We start from the raw sequence: 18727 nt of genomic DNA, 5'->3' as shown, positions 1-18727 counted from the left end.
GGTAGGACAGATTCCGCATCCTCATGCAAGGGCTTAATACGCCCAGCGTGAGTTGTTCCTTGGGACAGAATAATTGGGATTTGGATTTTATGGGGAATCAGTGCATAGTTGAACATGACCATAAAGCATTCATCAAGAGGCCATCACGCAAATTGAGTGCATTTGACACATAGAGGTTAAAGGCATTTGTGTGGTTGTCAGGCCAGCGCACTGGTGTGAAATCAATGCCAAATCACATGGAATGAGTGGCATGTCTTTACGGAAAAGCCGTTGCTAAACACAATGAAAATGGTGAAACATTTTTGGGACATTGGCATGGGTTTGGTGTTTCTCAGAGAAGGGCGACGACGGGGTGTCGCCTGTTGCACAGTATAGAACTTCAATTACTTTCTGAACCCAAAATAAACCTCAGTGTGAGGCTTGTCACCAAAGAAAGTAGGAAAAATGTATCTTAAAACGATAAAGAATTTTCAGATGATGTACAATGTGCGACACTTGGTCTGCAAAATTTATATTCTCACAAACAAACAGCAGTCTATGAAGAGATTTCAATCCACGCTGTTTCTTTTCCCCTAGACACTCCACTAATATTAGCATTTTCCTACCAAAAACCAAGGGAATTCAATGTACCCCAAAGTAGCTGCAGCACTCTTGAAATTTCAGGCTGGGAGTAGACCTACATAGATTTTCATTGGTTTTTGGCTAGAAAATACCAATATTTAGAGTTGGTGACGTGCTAGATAAATAAAATCAAAGTGTGGATTGCAATCTCTATTTTTCCATGGACTGCATTCAAGCTAACAAAAAATGATTTTGTAATTTGTGTGAACTGTCCCTTTAAATAAATTCTTATCTGCATTGAATCTTGATTGGTCTAAATTAATTCAGTCATACTGTGTGTACTGTAAACACAAATGTCACTTGACAGTTGTGCAATTCCCCTATTATGAACTCGTTCCTAAACTTTAGTGCCTGATGGTATATTTGTCACAGGAAACAAACCTGACAAAGGAATCTAGAGTGTGCAGGATCTAAAACAGTCCCACATGCCTGCCAACTGTATGCCAGCTATGTGGTAGTAGTGGGGTTTTGCCCCACCTCAGGACAATGTGGTCACGTTCATTAGGCACCAAATGGAAGAAAGTGGACTGAAACAGGGAGGGACTACCTGGATTTGTCCAATAAGAAACGCTAATGTTTGTTTTCCATTGTAAAACATTTTAAAACGTTTTCCGTTGCTTGCCCTAATGAACTGACCTTCTTGTTTGCTCTTGGAAACCTTTGGTTTGACTACACCCCAAAGTCTTTGGTCCCAGATTGAAGCAGCAACCGTAGGACTGAAAGAGGATATGGTAATGTGTGCTTGGTTACATGGTGAGGCAAACTAATAGAGAAACCTTAGCATTTACACCTTTTGTGAAACCTGTTGCACCTTTTGTGAACCACTGGCTTATGAAGAATGACAGTGAGGGTGACCACGGTCGCTGTAGCCGAGTCTTTTTTTAATACAAGTCGTTTGTCGCTGGAGGATGCCAAGTCAGTGTTTAATCTGGTTCTACCCTAACTGAACCAACATTGTACTGTACCTGTAGCTTGGTCCTTATCCAGTTGGGTGAAAGCGTTCTGAAACGGGAGGCTACATCAACTTGTCCAACAAGACAAAACACAGATTTCTGCTTTATGCTCTGTGTTGAGTGAGTTGTTACATTCCTGGGCCCGGTTTCCCAAAAGTATCTTAAGGCTAAAATAATCTTATGGTTCTAACGATTAATTTAGCCTTAAGCTGCTGCAAAACCTGTGAAATGTCTCACAATTACCTTTCTCTATTTTTTTTAAAAATCGCAGCTAACCTAATAATTGTAGACATCAATATTGCATCTATAGAAAAGTTTGTGGTCATAAGCACATCCTTAAACACTTAGGTTCTGGGCTAATAAAGAATACCTGTAAAGGACTTAAGGGCCTGTTTATGCTCCCAATTCACTGCTTTATTGACAATGTTTCGATCCGTAACGGATCTTCGTCAGGTCAAACAGACGGCGCTCACATCCCAAAATATACACATTTCACCTCACATGACGCATGGTGGGTGTGGAAATAATTCAATTAACTTTGGCCCATAGTCAATGATAATTAATCACAGCGGTACATACGGTCATAAAGGATTATATACATACAAATCTGTCCGAGTTAAAAACCTTGGTAACAGTAACAAATATTACATTGGAAACTGTTGTAATACCTGCCCATATGACCATTACGCGCAGGACTCGTGGTGGCCATAGATATAATTAAAGTGACCTAAACGTCAATATTACGAAATTCATTATTATGATTCTCATAAACATATAAGTTAAATTGTCATGTTAATTTAGTGTGCTTACAGTATAAAGTTCTTAAGAAGTTGTCAGTTGAAGCACCTGTTGAATAAATGAAAATAAAGGTAAATGAACACAAATGCATCCAGGTATCAAGCTATCACCCCATAGCACTCACATCTATAGCCATGAAATACTTGAAAGGCTGGTCATGGCTCACATCAACACCATCATCCCAGACCCCTGGACCCACTCCAATTCGCATACTGCCCCAACGGATCCACAGATGAAGCAATCTCTATTGCACTCCAAATTGCCCTCACCCACCTGGACAAAAGGAATACCTATGTAAGAATGCTGTCACCCACCTGGACAAAAGGAATACCTATGTAAGAATGCTGTTCATTAACTACAGTATAGCATTCAACACCGTAGTCCCCTCCAAGCTCCCTGGGACTGAACACCTCCCTCTGCAACCAGATCCTGGTCTTCCTGACGGGCCACCCCCAGGTAGTGAGGGTAGGCAACAACACATCCGCCACGCTGACCATCAACACCGAGGCTCCTCACGAGTGCGTGCTTAGTCCCCTCCTGTACTCCCTGTTCATCCACAACTGCGTGGCCGCCAACGGCTCCAACACCATCATCAAGTTTGCTGACGACATGACGGTGGCAGGACTGATTACCGACGACGATGAGGCAACCTATAGGGAGGAGGTCAGAGACCTGGCAGTGTGGTGCCAGGGCAACAACCTCTCCCTCAACGTGAGCAGGACAAAGGACCATCCACAATGCCGGGGCTGTACTGGAGCGGGTTGAGAGCTTCAAGTTCCTCTGTGTCCACATCACTAAGGAATTAACATGGTCCTACACACACCAACAAGGTTGTGAAGAGGGCACGACAGCGCCTAGACTGTTCTTTCTGCTACCACACTGCAAGTGGTACCAGTGCACCGAGTCTGGGACCAACAGGACCCTGAAAAGCTTCTACCCCCAAGCCATCAGACTGCTAAACAAGACTGCTAAATAGCTCATCAAATGGCTACCCGGATTACCTTCAATTACCCTTTTTTTTCTCCTAACTCTCTTGCACTGACTCTATGCACACACACCGGACTCTACCCACACACTCACACACACTACATACGCCCATACACATAACATCTGCACACATTCATACTGACGCCACACACACACACACACACACACAAACAAACACACACACTTTCACACTCACCACATACGCTGCTGCTACAGCTCAGTCTATTATCTATCCTGTTGTCTAGTCACTTTACCCCTACCTACAGTATACTGCTGCTACTGTCTATTATCTATCCTGTTGTCTAGTCACTTTACCCCTACCTACAGTATACTGCTGCTACTGTCTATTATCTATCCTGTTGTCTAGTCACTTTACCCCTACCTACAGAATACTGCTGCTACTGTCTATTATCTATCCTGTTGCCTAGTCACTTTACCCCTACCTACAGTATACTGCTGCTACTGTCTATTATCTATCCTGTTGTCTAGTCACTTTACCCCTACCTACAGTATACTGCTGCTACTGTCTATTATCTATCCTGTTGTCTAGTCACTTTACCCCTACCTACAGTATACTGCTGCTACTGTCTATTATCTATCCTGTTGTCTAGTCACTTTACCCCTCACGTACAGAATACTGCTGCTACTGTCTATTATCTATCCTGTTGCCTAGTCACTTTACCCCTACCTACAGTATACTGCTGCTACTGTCTATTATCTATCCTGTTGTCTAGTCACTTTACCCCTACCTACAGTATACTGCTGCTACTGTCTATTATCTATCCTGTTGTCTAGTCACTTTACCCCTACCTACAGTATACTGCTGCTACTGTCTATTATCTATCCTGTTGTCTAGTCACTTTACCCCTACCTACAGTATACTACTGCTACTGTCTATTATCTATCCTGTTGTCTAGTCACTTTACCCCTACCTACAGTATACTGCTGCTACTGTCTATTATATATCCTGTTGTCTAGTCACTTTACCCCTACCTACATTATACTGCTGCTACTGTCTATTATCTATCCTGTTGTCTAGTCACTTTACCCCTACCTACAGTATACTACTGCTACTGTCTATTATCTATCCTGTTGTCTAGTCACTTTACCCCTACCTACAGTATACTGCTGCTACTGTCTATTATATATCCTGTTGCCTAGTCACTTTACCCCTACCTACAGTATACTGCTGCTACTGTCTATTATCTATCCTGTTGTCTAGTCACTTTACCCCTACCTACAGTATACTGCTGCTACTGTCTATTATCTATCCTGTTGTCTAGTCACTTTACCCCTACCTACAGTATACTGCTGCTACTGTCTATTATCTATCCTGTTGTCTAGTCACTTTACCCCCTACCTACAGTATACTGCTGCTACTGTCTATTATCTATCCTGTTGTCTAGTCACTTTACCCCTACCTACAGTATACTGCTGCTACTGTCTATTATCTATCCTGTTGTCTAGTCACTTTACCCCTACCTACAGTATACTACTGCTACTGTCTATTATCTATCCTGTTGTCTAGTCACTTTACCCCTACCTACAGTATACTGCTGCTACTGTCTATTATCTATCCTGTTGTCTAGTCACTTTACCCCTACCTACAGTATACTGCTGCTACTGTCTATTATCTATCCTGTTGTCTAGTCACTTTACCCCCTACCTACAGTATACTGCTGCTACTGTCTATTATCTATCCTGTTGTCTAGTCACTTTACCCCTACCTACAGTATACTGCTGCTACTGTCTATTATCTATCCTGTTGTCTAGTCACTTTACCCCTACCTACAGTATACTGCTGCTACTGTCTATTATCTATCCTGTTGTCTAGTCACTTTACCCCTACCTACAGTATACTGCTGCTACTGTCTATTATCTATCCTGTTGTCTAGTCACTTTACCCCTACCTACAGTATACTGCTGCTACTGTCTATTATATATCCTGTTGCCTAGTCACTTTACCCCTACCTATATGTACCTAGCTACCTCAATTACCTCGTAGCCCTGCACATCGACTTGGTACTGGTACTCCCTGCATATAGCCATGTTATTACCTGGTACTCCCTGCATATAGCCATGTTATTACCTGGTACTCCCTGTATATAGCCATGTTATTACCTGGTACTCCCTGTATATAGCCATGTTATTACCTGGTACTCCCTGTATATAGCCATGTTATTACCTGGTACTCCCTGTATATAGCCATGTTATTACCTGGTACTCCTGTATATAGCCATGTTATTACCTGGTACTCCCTGTATATAGCCATGTTATTACCTGGTACTCCTGCATATAGCCATGTTATTACCTGGTACTCCCTGTATATAGCCATGTTATTACCTGGTACTCCCTGTATATAGCAATGTTATTACCTGGTACTCCCTGTATATAGCCATGTTATTACCTGGTACTCCCTGTATATAGCCATGTTATTACCTGGTACTCCTGTATATAGCCATGTTATTACCTGGTACTCCTGCATATAGCCATGTTATTACCTGGTACTCCCTGTATATAGCCATATTATTACCTGGTACTCCCTGTATATAGCCATGTTATTACCCTGGTACTTCCTGTATATAGCCATGTTATTACCTGGTACTCCCTGCATATAGCCATGTTATTACCTGGTACTCCCTGTATATAGCCATGTTATTACCTGGTACTCCCTGTATATAGCCATGTTATTACCTGGTACTCCCTGTATATAGCCATGTTATTACCTGGTACTCCCTGTATATAGCCATGTTATTACCTGGTACTCCCTGTATATAGCCATGTTATTACCTGGTACTCCCTGTATATAGCCATGTTATTACCTAGTACTCCCTGTATATAGCCATGTTATTACCTGGTACTCCCTGTATATAGCCATGTTATTACCTGGTACTCCCTGTATATAGCCATGTTATTACCTGGTACTCCCTGTATATAGCCATATTATTACCTGGTACTCCCTGTATATAGCCATGTTATTACCTGGTACTCCTGTATATAGCCATGTTATTACCTGGTACTCCCTGTATATAGCCATGTTATTACCTGGTACTCCTGTATATAGCCATGTTATTACCTGGTACTCCTGTATATAGCCATGTTATTACCTGGTACTCCCTGTATATAGCCATGTTATTACCTGGTACTCCCTGTATATAGCCATGTTATTACCTAGTACTCCCTGTATATAGCCATGTTATTACCTGGTACTCCCTGTATATAGCCATGTTATTACCTGGTACTCCCTGTATATAGCCATGTTATTACCTGGTACTCCCTGTATATAGCCATATTATTACCTGGTACTCCCTGTATATAGCCATGTTATTACCTGGTACTCCCTGTATATAGCCATGTTATTACCTGGTACTCCCTGTATATAGCCATGTTATTACCTTGTACTTCCTGTATATAGCCATGTTATTTTTTACATCGTTATTATTATTTGTGTATATTTATTCCTCATGTCACTATTTCAATTTTTTTATATTTAACTCTGCGTTGTTGGAAAAGGACCGGTCAGTCAGCATTTCACTGTTGTTTACAAAGCATGTGACAAATAACGTTTAATTTGATTCTACCCTGTCAATTATCAAACGATGACACCCTTGTAAGCCTCAGTGACCAAATCCACCCTGGTATAAATGACCATGCTTGAGGAGGTGTGTGGGCATGTGTCATGTGTTCAGTCCCACGTGAGCAGGACATGTAGAAGCTAAAGGAAGTCTGAGTGGCTATGAATAGCGCTTGGTGATGGATTGAATCCACATTGACAGGAAATTGGTTTCTCCCCAGGGCTCAAAGATCCCCTCTACACCCAGTTTTTTTACTACACTAGGTAAAGAAAATACCCTCCTGAGTGGCGCAGCGGTCTAAGGCTCTGCATCTCAGTGCTTGGGGCGTCACTACAGACCCCCTGGTTCGATTCCAGGCTGTATCACAACCGGCCGTGATTGGGAGTCCTGTAGGGCGGCGCACAATTTGCCCATCGTCCTGGTTTGGCCGGTGTAGGCCGTCATTGTAAATAAGAATGTGTTCTTAACTCACTTGCCTAGTTAAATAAAGGTTTAAAAAAATACCCTGCTTGCTCAACTACCGGTTTCTGGGAAAACAAACTTTTTTGCTGAGTTTGCACGCTCAAAGTCACAATCTGAAACCGTCCATGTTCTAGAGTTTCTGATTGTTATATCAAGATAGCAATGCATTGACTTTCATATTTGTGGAGGTAATGTTTTCTTTGGGAATTTTATACAGTAAACAGTACACTGAATAAGGAGTACTCCTCTATGATAAAGTAAACAGAACACTGAATAAGGAGTACTCCTCTATGATAAAGTAAACAGTACACTGAATAAGGAGTACTCCTCTATGATAAAGTAAACAGTACACTGAATAAGGAGTACTCTTCTATGATAAAGTAAACAGTACACTGAATAAGGAGTACTCCTCTATGATACAGTAAACAGAACACTGAATAAGGAGTACTCCTCTATGATAAAGTAAACAGAACACTGAATAAGGATTACTCCTCTATGTGATGTATTTGACACCACCGTAAAAATCCCTGAATATCATGTACTATAGGTTACAATAGCACATACTATTCATACATAAAAGCATTTGGTGTAGCCTGCATGTAATGTACTCTGAATCAAGAAGAACAATCACTATATATCAAGAGGAAAACCATACCAACGGTTTCATTTGAGGGCTGATATTTTCAACAATGTACATGACATGAATAAAGTGAAGGGGAAAAGCCTGCAAGCCCAATATTTATTTGCTGTTTGAATCTTAAACTCAATTGTGCCATTACATAACTTGAATAACAAAAGATACATTCAGGGGGACATTTGCAGGTTCACAAAGCTGACACTCTGCCCAGACCAACGGTTGCCCTAGAAAAAGAGGAACACACTGAACTGGTTGGTCATGGCCAGAGATCTCCCTGGTGCTTTGGGACAATCTCTGCAGTTTATACTGATAAGTAATTATCAGAACAGAATACTGTTCAAAAGAGCTATAATTATATTACTAGTTAAGTTCTGTTCATTTATGTAGGCCTAAAGCTAAACCATATAACAACAATAAGTATCCTAGCCATATTTATTCAAAGTATTTATGTATTCAATGTAGGCCTATGTTTGTTTTATTCAGTCATCTACGAAACTTCCAGTTAGTAGGCCTAATTTTCCATCAGTCCACAACCTTTACAATCACGTGTTCATTGTTAAGTGTTTCTCGTTTTCTATTGGTTGAGATTATTGGTGGCTAATTGTCAGGTGGGTGTTTTTACTGAGCTAAATCGCTCATTTAGAGCTGTGTTTACACGGGCAGCCTAATTCTGATATTTTGCCTAATTATTGGCAAAAGAGCTGATCTGATCGGTCAAAAGACCAATTAGTGCAAAAAAGCTCCGAATTGAGTTGGCTGTATAAATGCAGCATTCTTGTGCCAGTTCTGTGTTCTGGTTTATGTATTTTAACCGGAGTGTTCCCTGGGTGTGTTTTCAGCTACCAATGGTTTGTAGTTATGTATGGTTTAACTTTCTCTGCAGTTTTTAAATAAATCTAAAATAAAACTAACAACTTTATTCGCAGTCATTGTTTTAAGCGTTTAATGTGGTTTCACATGCTGCCTGTAACAGGAGTCACGTATCATTCCTTGTCAATCTTCTTTGGACCTTGCGTAAAATTGCGCAAAATACGGCAATTTATGCGCCTTTTACGGTCGAATGTAAACACCACGGTTCTCTCGCTCCTCCCTCCCGACCCTCCCCCAATTCCCTCCACTCCCTCTTCATAGAACCTAATAAGTGATAAACTCCGGGACAGAAAATGGCGACGGCGGGGAGCCGGACCTCGTCGTCGGGAATATATGAGTCGAATAACAGCACAAACGTTGAAAGCGGTCCTCAGGGAAACTCAAGCACCCCTAGTCTTCCAAGCAGTCCCGGTAAGGCGAAGAGTAGTACCGGGGAAAACTCACAATGGAGACGTAAAGATCTACGCAAAGTCCGAAGTGTGGATCTGGATAAACCTGAGTCGCTGCTCCTATCTCCGGAGACTGGGACTGCTCCGATATCAGCGCAGCTGCACTTCTTGTCCATTTCCTCGCCTGGTGCGGTCCAGGCTACTTTACTACAGAAAACTCCCCACATTCAGCAGAGCAACTCACTAACTGACCACCCTCTCTCGGATAAAACGACTAATAGTTTGTCTACAGCCGCTCAGGAATTGTTGAACACTTCTTTCAAAAACAGCAGCGACCATCTCAGTCCCGATAATGGTGCAACCGTAACTTCAATAGAAGTTAGCGCTTCACAAAATAGGTAAGATTTACATACAAGATTGGCTCTCAGTGCATGGATTTTTTGATGATCATGGATACTTTTCATCTTGTTGGTTGGATTCTGTCAGTTGCAGACATATAGCTAGTTACTTTGTTGCACACTTTCATATTCATTTGTGAGATTTCCTCATCTTGGCGCACGTTTCTATCAGTTTTTGAAACTTGCAATATAGCGATTTATGAAATGTAAGTGCGTGTTTACTGTGAAGCATGATTTTTTTATGACAGTAAAACCTTTTTATTGGTTTATAAATCATTAATTAATCATTGTTATGGTTCTTTATGTAGGCGTTTTCAAAAAAAAAGTCCAGAGAATTCAAGGTCGGAAATTCTCCAACTCGTATCATGTAGAAGGACCTTTTGTATAGGCGATGTGTAATTTGGAAGTAGAGTCAAAAGTATCTATTTACAGATGTGCCACAGTCAGCAGCACTAGGTTGCACTACCAATATGTTTTCTGAGAGTAAGAGATTTAAATGTCATCACATTACACAGATAAAAACATATGTGAAAAGCAGCCAATATTTTTAACGGAATTGTTTTAATATAAAACTTGTCACGGTGAAAAAAAAATGCTGTGTGACAACCTCAGATTTACAGTAGGTCAAGTGCTTCAAGCAGGTATCCCAAATTCGGCTGTTTTTCCATTTATAGAACATCCTTTGCTATGCAATGTTCTACCATTCAAATGAATTTGTTGTCCTGTGTACTGTGAACACACACAGTTTTGTAATGGTTGCTATTAAAAATCAGCAAACTTCTATGTATTTCCTTTTGTCAGTAGTGTTTAACAATCAACATCTTAGTGTCCATTATGGTTCAAGGGGAGGGGGTTCTACTAAACTAACGTGGAATTGTTTTAAATGGTCATACCATGAATCATTTAGCTATTTGATTTAGAATTTTAGGACCCCTGTAGGTATCAAACAAAATATTTAAAATGCATTTGATAAAATATTTAATCTTGCCTTTACTACTATAGCCCATAGAAACGCATTGAATAACACATTCATAAATGGCAAAACAGACAGTCAAAAAATGAAATCATAAGGTTTTGAAGTGTCTGTCCTATGTCTAGAAGATATAAGAAAACTCAGGAAATATTTTAGTTTTTTGGACACATATTTAACCACCATCGTGAGAGTCTCCCCTTTCCATAGTGGGGTCATATTAGTTTGTAGCCCAAACGGTTCGGACGCTACAGACAGAAGTTGACACATCGGCGGTCCCGATTTCGGACGAGTCCCGTGGGGGTCGTTGACCAAAACGGAGAACACCATCGTGGTGGTCATAGTGAGTAGGCCAAACCATTCAGATGTTAGAGACATTTTCGTGTGAAGAACGATTTTCGTGATGTCTCCTGGTCTGACAAACAGCGCTGTTAAAACTGACAGATTTTGATGGGGATCTTTGTATTATGTTAATTAGATTGACGCATGGGTGCATCAATAGACTCTTAAGGATTAATGAGTGACACAGGCTGTGTATTGACAGGCAGCCCAATTCTGATATTTCTTTCCACTAATTGGTCTTTTGACCAATCACATCAGATCTTTTCACATCTGCTCTTTTTCAGAGCTGATCTGATTGGTCAAAAGACCTATTAGTGGAAAAAAGATCAGACGTGGTCTGCCTGTCTAAACACAGCCCTATAGTGCAAAGATCAGTGAACATAATCACGTGAGAAATTCCGAAGTCGCCCGGGATGAATGACAGCTTTTTAGAAAAGAAAGATTGTGAGATGAGAATTTGTTGCAACGTGACACGTTGGCTTTTGGAACTGTACAGATAATGAAAGATGAATAGGATGTTGAAAGCTAAAGAAATTGATTGAAAGAGAGCTGGATTCCTTTGTGGCGTTTCTTGTCCGGGATAATGGGCTAAGGCAAACCATCAGTATCCCCTCACCGCACAAAGGTAGAATTCCAACAAACAACTGAACACCATTTACAGAAGACCCACTGTTGGACCTCAGAGGCCCAAGCCCCTTTCTGTACACAATAGTTTACCTGGGCCTCCCGAGTGGCACAGTAGCTGTGCCACTAGAGATCCTGGTTCGAGTCCAGGCTCAGTCGCAGCCAGCCGCGACCGGGAGACCCATGGGACGGCGCACAATTGGCCCAGCGTCGTCCAGGTTAGGGGAGGGTTTGGCCGGCAGGGATGTTCTTGTCCCATCGCGTTTCCTCCGACACGTTGGTACGGCTGGCTTCCGGGTTAAGCGGGCATTGTGGCAAGAAGCAGTGCGGCTCGGTTGGGTTGTGTTTCGGAGGACGCACGGCTCTCGACCTTTGCCTCTCTCGTGTCCGTACGGGAGTTGCAGCGATGGGACAAGGACTGTAACTACCAATTGGATACCACGAAAAGGGGGTAAAATACCCCAAGAAATATAGTTTCCCGGTTAAACTTTAGTCCTCTCTCCACTGATCCTTAGGCCAACACAATGAAATATAGAGACAATTATGAATGTTAAGTATTTATTATAACCTTTTACATTTAGTGGAGCAAGACATCACAAGCCAAACCCATAATTAGCATATTATTTTTCAGTGAGGCATCATCATTTTGTCAATGGCTTGCAGGGACTTGCATTACAGAAAGCATACAAGTAAACACAATCCATATCAGATATTTTATTACACTTAAAAACTGATGAATGCTGAAGAAGTTGAGTCAAATATCCTAGTCATGGGTTTGTCAGAGTTTACATACATACACTACATGACCAAAGTATGTGGACACCTGCTCATCGAACATCTCATTCCAAAATCATGGGCATTAATATGGAGTTGGTCCCCCCTTTGCTGCTATAACAGCCTCCACTCCTCTGGGAAGGCTTTCCACTAGGTGTTGGAACATTGCTGCCTGGACTTGCTTTTATTCAGCTGCAAGCATTAGTGAGGTCGGGCACTGATGTTGGGCGATTAGGCCTGGCTCGCAGTCGGCGTTCCAATTCATCCCAAAGGTGTTAGATGGGGTTGAGGTCAATGCTCTGTGCAGGCCAGTCAAGTTCTTCCACACTGATCTCGACAAAGCATTTCTGTATGGACCTCGCTTTGTGCACGGGGGCATTGTCATGCTGAAACAGGAAAGGGCCTTCCCCAAACTGTTGCCACAAAGTTGGAAGCACAGAATCGTCTAGAATGTCATTGTATGCTGTAGCATTAAGATTTCCCTACACTGGAACAAAGGGGCCTAGCCAGAACCATGAAAAACAGCCCCAGACCATTATTCCTCCTCTACCAAACTTTACAGTTGGCACTATGCATTGCGGCAGGTAGCGTTCTCTTGGCAGCCGCCAAACCCAGATTCGTCTGTCGGACTGCCAGATGGTGAAGCGTGATTCATCACTCCAGAGAACGCGTTTCCACTGCTACAGAGTCCAATGGCAGCGAGCTTTACACCACTGCAGCCAACGCTTGGCATTGCGCATGGTGATCTTAGGCTTGTATGCTCCTGACGAACAGTTCTTGTGCTGACGTTGCTTCCAGAGGCAGTTTGGAACTCGGTAGTGAGTGTTGCAACCGAGCACAGACGATTTTTCCTACCACTTCGCGGCTGAGCTGTTGTTGCTCCTAGACATTTCCACTTCACAATAACAGCACTTACAGTTGACTGGGGCAGCTCTAGCAGGGCAGAAATTTGACAAACTGATTTGCTGGAAAGGTGCCATCCTATGACGGTGCCACTTTGAAAGTCACTGAGCTCTTCAGTACGGGCCATTCTACTGCAGATGTTTGTCTATGGAGATTGCGTGGCTGTGTGCTCGATTTTTATACACCTGTCAGTAATGGGCGTGGCTGAAATAGCTGAATCCACTAATTTGAAGGGGTGTCCACATACCTTTCTGTAGATATAGTGTAGTTTCAATATTAGCCATAAGTAAGCTAATGCTCAGGCTAATGCCTTTAGGGGTCCACATCCTATTTAAATGCTCCAGCTGGACATGTTGCATGCTTTCAATGAAGGCTGGTGTGTTGTACTCCCCCAGCACTCACGTATTGTAGAATCACATGGTGATTTTGAGTCAGATAAAGCGAAACGCCTCAGTTTGCGTCAGCACACTGAATCACTCACTGACATGTTGCCTAAGGAATATCAAAGAGCGTCACTGGTTTTTGTGGAATTATTCACAGCTGTTTTTTCCTCCCTAAACAACCCTTGCAGGTAGACGCTGTCATGAGCCATCCGACAGGTGTTGCCGACGTTTCGAAAAGCAGGTGTGTTAAGCGCTGTAGTGTTTCACTCCACAGAACCTTGTCTGTTATGCTACAGTTGTCTTCCTGACGAGCGATCAAACGAGGGTTTAGTCAAACGTCTCTTTCTCCTCTGGTTGACACGGTTTCTTTAGGGGTTAAATCATTCAAATGCCTGGATTGCCTCTCTTCTGAAGACTTCCCTTGCTATCCGCAGTGATGGTTACACATTAAGGTCAGAAGTTTCTTTGAACTCTATTTCTATGCTTCAGACTAACTACAGGGAAGACTCGACTCAACACTGAATGTCTCATGTCTCGCAAGGCCCTTACTTAAAGATGAACTATGCAGAAATCGCTTTGCCATTTCCTGGTTGCTGAAATTCTAATAGTTCGCTTCATTTCAGTTTGTGACAAAACAAGCAATATTTAATGTAGAGAATCATTGTACCATCTAAACCGCTGTGAAATATATTTTCAATAACCAAAAATATTGTATTTTCCAGCTGTTTGAAGCTGGTGTACAAAACCGAAAGTAAAAGATGCAAAAACAAAACTTATGAACAGGAAGCATAGAAATAGTGCACATAGAACAGATCTACTGCTTCTTAGAATTGTTTTCAATGAGAATGACAGATCTATAACTCACATTTCTATGAATTTGGTCAGGTCGCCCAAAAAGTTACATATTACAGCTTTAATTTATAGAGGCCTAATCAAAGTTAGTATCTGAGGGAGATGATATAATGGTAGGTACAGTATTGTGGATGTGGCCTACCTTTTTGAGGAGTTACATGGCTTCACCGTGTTTATTTTGTATTATTTATCCAGTTGGTGCTCTACGTATCCTGTCTACATTGTGAGGTTGAAGTCAAATGGAGGAGGGAAGCTATCACTGCCTAGGGCCAGAACATCCCCCAACCACATCCTAAGCAGGTCACTCAAACAAGAAAAGCTGCACCTCAATTGGCTTTTCGTCCATATTTTCTCTCAGCTTAGTCATTTTTTAAAGTTATTGGTGCTCTTTCTTGGCTCTGTGGTATGTTTACAATGAAACTGGACACAATTCACCAGGGCCTTAACCTCAACTGACCAGTTGGCACATGAAAGGCTGATGATAGTGGAACCTGACTATTGTGCTTTTTGTTTTTGAAGGACAGAAGTTTCCTTTGGAAAAGAAGAAGCTGGTATGTGACCAATGGGTGTTCCCTACCCACGGGGTTCGCAATTAATTTGTTTGCATTTCCAGCGGATGTGGCAGGAGTTCTGACGTTCTGGTTTACAGTAGACCGACAGTCTGATGCAGGATAAGATATGCCCCCCTGGAAAAGAATGTCATGGGCCATACCATCATGGGCTTTAGCCTTTGACATTCTCCACTTTCTGAATTTTAATGTCACGTTTCTGAATTGCATTTATTAGGCTTCGTCATTTTTATGCTGTTGGGGGGACCTTTCTGTTTGTGATAGACATGCTTATATAGTAGCCTATATATTGTAATAATAATAATAATATAATATAATATGCCATTTAGCAGACGCTTTTATCCAAAGCGACTTACAGTCATGCGTGCATACATTTTAATTTTTGTGTATGGGTGGTCCCGGGGCTCGAACCCACTACCTTGGCGTTACAAGCGCCGTGCTCTACCAACTGAGCTACAGAGGACCATTGTACTGTAGTTGTGGTTTTGAGTAGTGTTTGTACACCTCGTTTAAACTCCTCATATCTTTGGCTGTTAGCTAGTATTCTTAACTGCACGAAACTCCTTGCTATTATCGGCAGTCTCATCAGATCAGAGGTCATTTGTGAAGCACACTTCCTTTTGGACTGCACCCCTCCCAGCAATCACAAACTAGACATTTCTGGTTCAAAAATAAGAGTTGCAAAATCCCCTCTCCATGCACTTCGCTTAGGATCCATAATTGAGAGTTTCCTGAAGTGATTTCATCTCACATTTTATTTAGCTGACGCTGCTCCAGGCTTAGGTTTCAAACACAGCTTTACTCAATTCTGTTGAGGTGGCGATGTTGAAGATTTGAAGCAATATTTGGGCTTAAGTCATATTTGTCTTCAGTCATTTTTCAGCCTGGGGGGCATTATGTCATTAACTTCTTGTTATCCTGTCATCGTGATGAATGAGTCATCGTGGCTCCAACACTGGGATGGTCACTGAACAGCTGGGGGGAGCGGCTGTTTTGGAGTCAAATTAGTAGCTGGCTAACATCTGGATGCCCAATGACTCCATGGGTGAAGTAGGGGGAAAGCCTACGTAGTACAAACCCCATGTCCCTTCAAAGAGTATGACCTCACATCATCTCAAAGACTAGCTGCGGATGTCAGTAAAGTCATACAATAAAATGACACCAGCATGCGTGTGATTATATAAAGAGCTGCAAATGCTCACTTCAGACTGTTAACCAGAAAGTCCAGGACCACGGGTAAGGTCAATGATCATCAACCAAAGTTCTAGATAGGGCCGGGCACGGTACCAGTATTGCAAAATGTTTTCTATGTCAAAAATTTAAACACGAAGCAGACCGAACTCTTTGTTCCTTTTTAAAAACCTGCTGAATGTAAAATATTGTGTGCTATAGCTTGGAAAATACATTTGACTGGATGACAACATAATGATGTTTGTTTCCAACATTAGGGATGTTTTCCTAAAGAAGTTGAATCCGCTTCGTGTTTTGTTTCCTTGCCACGATACTAACAAGTATGGCGATACAGGTATCATCCCTGCGCTAGTTCTGGATCTTCCAAAGTCATGAAATGTTGTGAAGAAAGGACCTATGGATCAGTTCTGCTGACGCATTACAACAAAAACGGAGACCCTGTTATTACAGGGTCTTATGTATCATCCCATGTTGTTCACGTCAGCTCCTTTGACAGTGAGGGGAGAGGGGATTTTTGTGAACTAGACCAGAGGATCTCCTCTGTACGCGCTCACTGGCCAGTGTTCAATGCAGGGTGGGCAAAGTGGCGTTTGAGTGTAAAATGCGACACTTTGCTTCCCGGGGATGGAACGGAGCCTTTGGAGTCAAGGGGAGCCACCGATCTCCTCCCACCGAATTCACATGACTAGCGCCCTCACTGGGAGAGCGCCGAGTGCTTTGATGCTTTGATCTTTTCATCCAGAACTGGTTTGACTGCACCCCTATTTCCACTGCCAACTCCACCATCAAGATATGTTAAAAGGCGCAATGTTTATGTTTTGTGGCGGAGATGGCCGCAGGCAGATTGGTTTTCAGTGACTCAGCGTCGCTTTCAACATTTTAGTTTTCAGTGATTCATTTTAATCCAAGGATTGGGATTTTCCATTCTGAGATTGTTTTTGCAGAGAGACTATTGGTTTTACTACTATTTCTTTGACTGAAGTTCACATTCAATATATGGCCTAGTTTATAGTTCTTGTAGAATCTAGAGGGAAACGCGTCAATGTTTTGCAACAGTGTTTGACGCAGAGCTGTTCTAACCTCTACATTTTATAGTGATGGAGGTGACATTTTTATCACGTAAACAACATAACATTGCTTCAGACACTTGTCTCACTGATATCCATTCCATAAAACTCCTGGCCACGGTTTAAGACTTGCCTGGGTAAAAGCAAAGTTTTCTTAAAGGTAACATGGCAATGTTTATAATGAGCAGTTGCTTCGGGCTGCTCCAGTCTTGAAGTATCTAAAATGCACTGTTGCTCGGCAGACCGGGGCTGGAATGCTCTCAAATTGTATTCTTCACATGCGGGTCAGAAGCCAGCTTTTGTCCTTCTCCACTCTCCAACTCCTTCTGAAAAACCCTAATGCTATTTGTGATAATTGGTATATGATTTAAGAGGGGGAGCCCATACCATTGTGTTCACAGAAAACACATACATGTCTCACGCTCTGTGCGCAGCGCTACAGCATCATCAGCATGAACGATGATTGGATGGATAATGTTTGACTGTGGTTTGTAACAGAAGTGGTGTTAATGTATAATCTTTTAAATGGATTTGGGGGGCACATTTCTTAGTTTTAATGGTTATCTTTAACCGAGACCTTATCTGATAGCCTTTGGGTTTCCAGTGGTAATGTGTTGTTGTTCCCGTGGTCCTGCCCCAGTGGGTTGTGTGTCGGCCCTGGGCTCCTGAGGGTTGGAGGCTGGGTTTGACTGTTTTGTCTAACCAGCTTGCCTGGGCCTCTCCACGGTCACCAGAACTGGCTGTTTTAAAGCCCGGGGTTAGCTTAACACTCAGAGCTGGAGGCCGCCAACAAAAGGCCCGGATATTTCCATCCCCATTAGGCATGTGAGCAGGCCTACGGGTCCCCCTCCCAGATTCTGTTTAGTTAGCAGCAGGACGAGGCAAGCTGGAGATTACATGTGAAAAGTAAACGCATGGGTCCCTGCCTAATCAGGGCAAGATTACCAGTTAAAACAACGGGTCTCATGCAGGCCCTCCGTATACGCATTCAACACATAGCCAACATACACACAGACATCGACGTGTACACACACACACACACACACACACATGCCCCTGCCCAGTCATGTGAAATCCATAGATTAGGGCCTAATGAATTCATTTCAATTGACTGATTTGCCTTATGTGAACTGTAACTCAGTAAAGTCGTTCAAATTGTAGCATGTTGCGTTTTAAATTTTTGTTCAGGATATTATTGGAGTGTTCTAGAGACTTACGGGGTGAGAAGGGCTATCTTGAATGCTGATAAAAGAATGCATGGCTTGTAGTTTCGGTTGAATATTTTGAGAAGATCGGGACAAGGACACCTAAATATTGACCAGTGCCTCTGACGGTTAGCTGCCAAGCGCCTAACAGCCTTGT

General features: G+C 42.3%; 1 protein-coding gene across 2 annotated transcripts in view; it reads left to right on the top strand.

Annotated features, from left to right (window-relative positions):
- The first annotated feature begins 9188 nt into the window (after positions 1 to 9188).
- map3k1 (mitogen-activated protein kinase kinase kinase 1, E3 ubiquitin protein ligase) overlaps positions 9189 to 18727 on the top strand; it is a 54289-nt gene continuing 44750 nt past the window's right edge. For both annotated transcript variants that reach the window (XM_041897423.2, XM_041897421.2), the window contains exon 1: positions 9189 to 9690. In XM_041897423.2, the coding sequence (XP_041753357.2) occupies positions 9197 to 9690 (494 nt within the window). In that variant the 5' untranslated portion in view covers positions 9189 to 9196. The remainder of the gene's footprint in view (positions 9691 to 18727) is intronic.

The sequence above is a fragment of the Coregonus clupeaformis genome, chromosome 15 (assembly GCF_020615455.1).
Source record: "Coregonus clupeaformis isolate EN_2021a chromosome 15, ASM2061545v1, whole genome shotgun sequence".
Classification (NCBI taxonomy): domain Eukaryota; kingdom Metazoa; phylum Chordata; class Actinopteri; order Salmoniformes; family Salmonidae; genus Coregonus; species Coregonus clupeaformis.
Note: the sequence above shows the minus strand (reverse complement) of the source record. Positions and strands in the feature narration are given on the sequence as shown.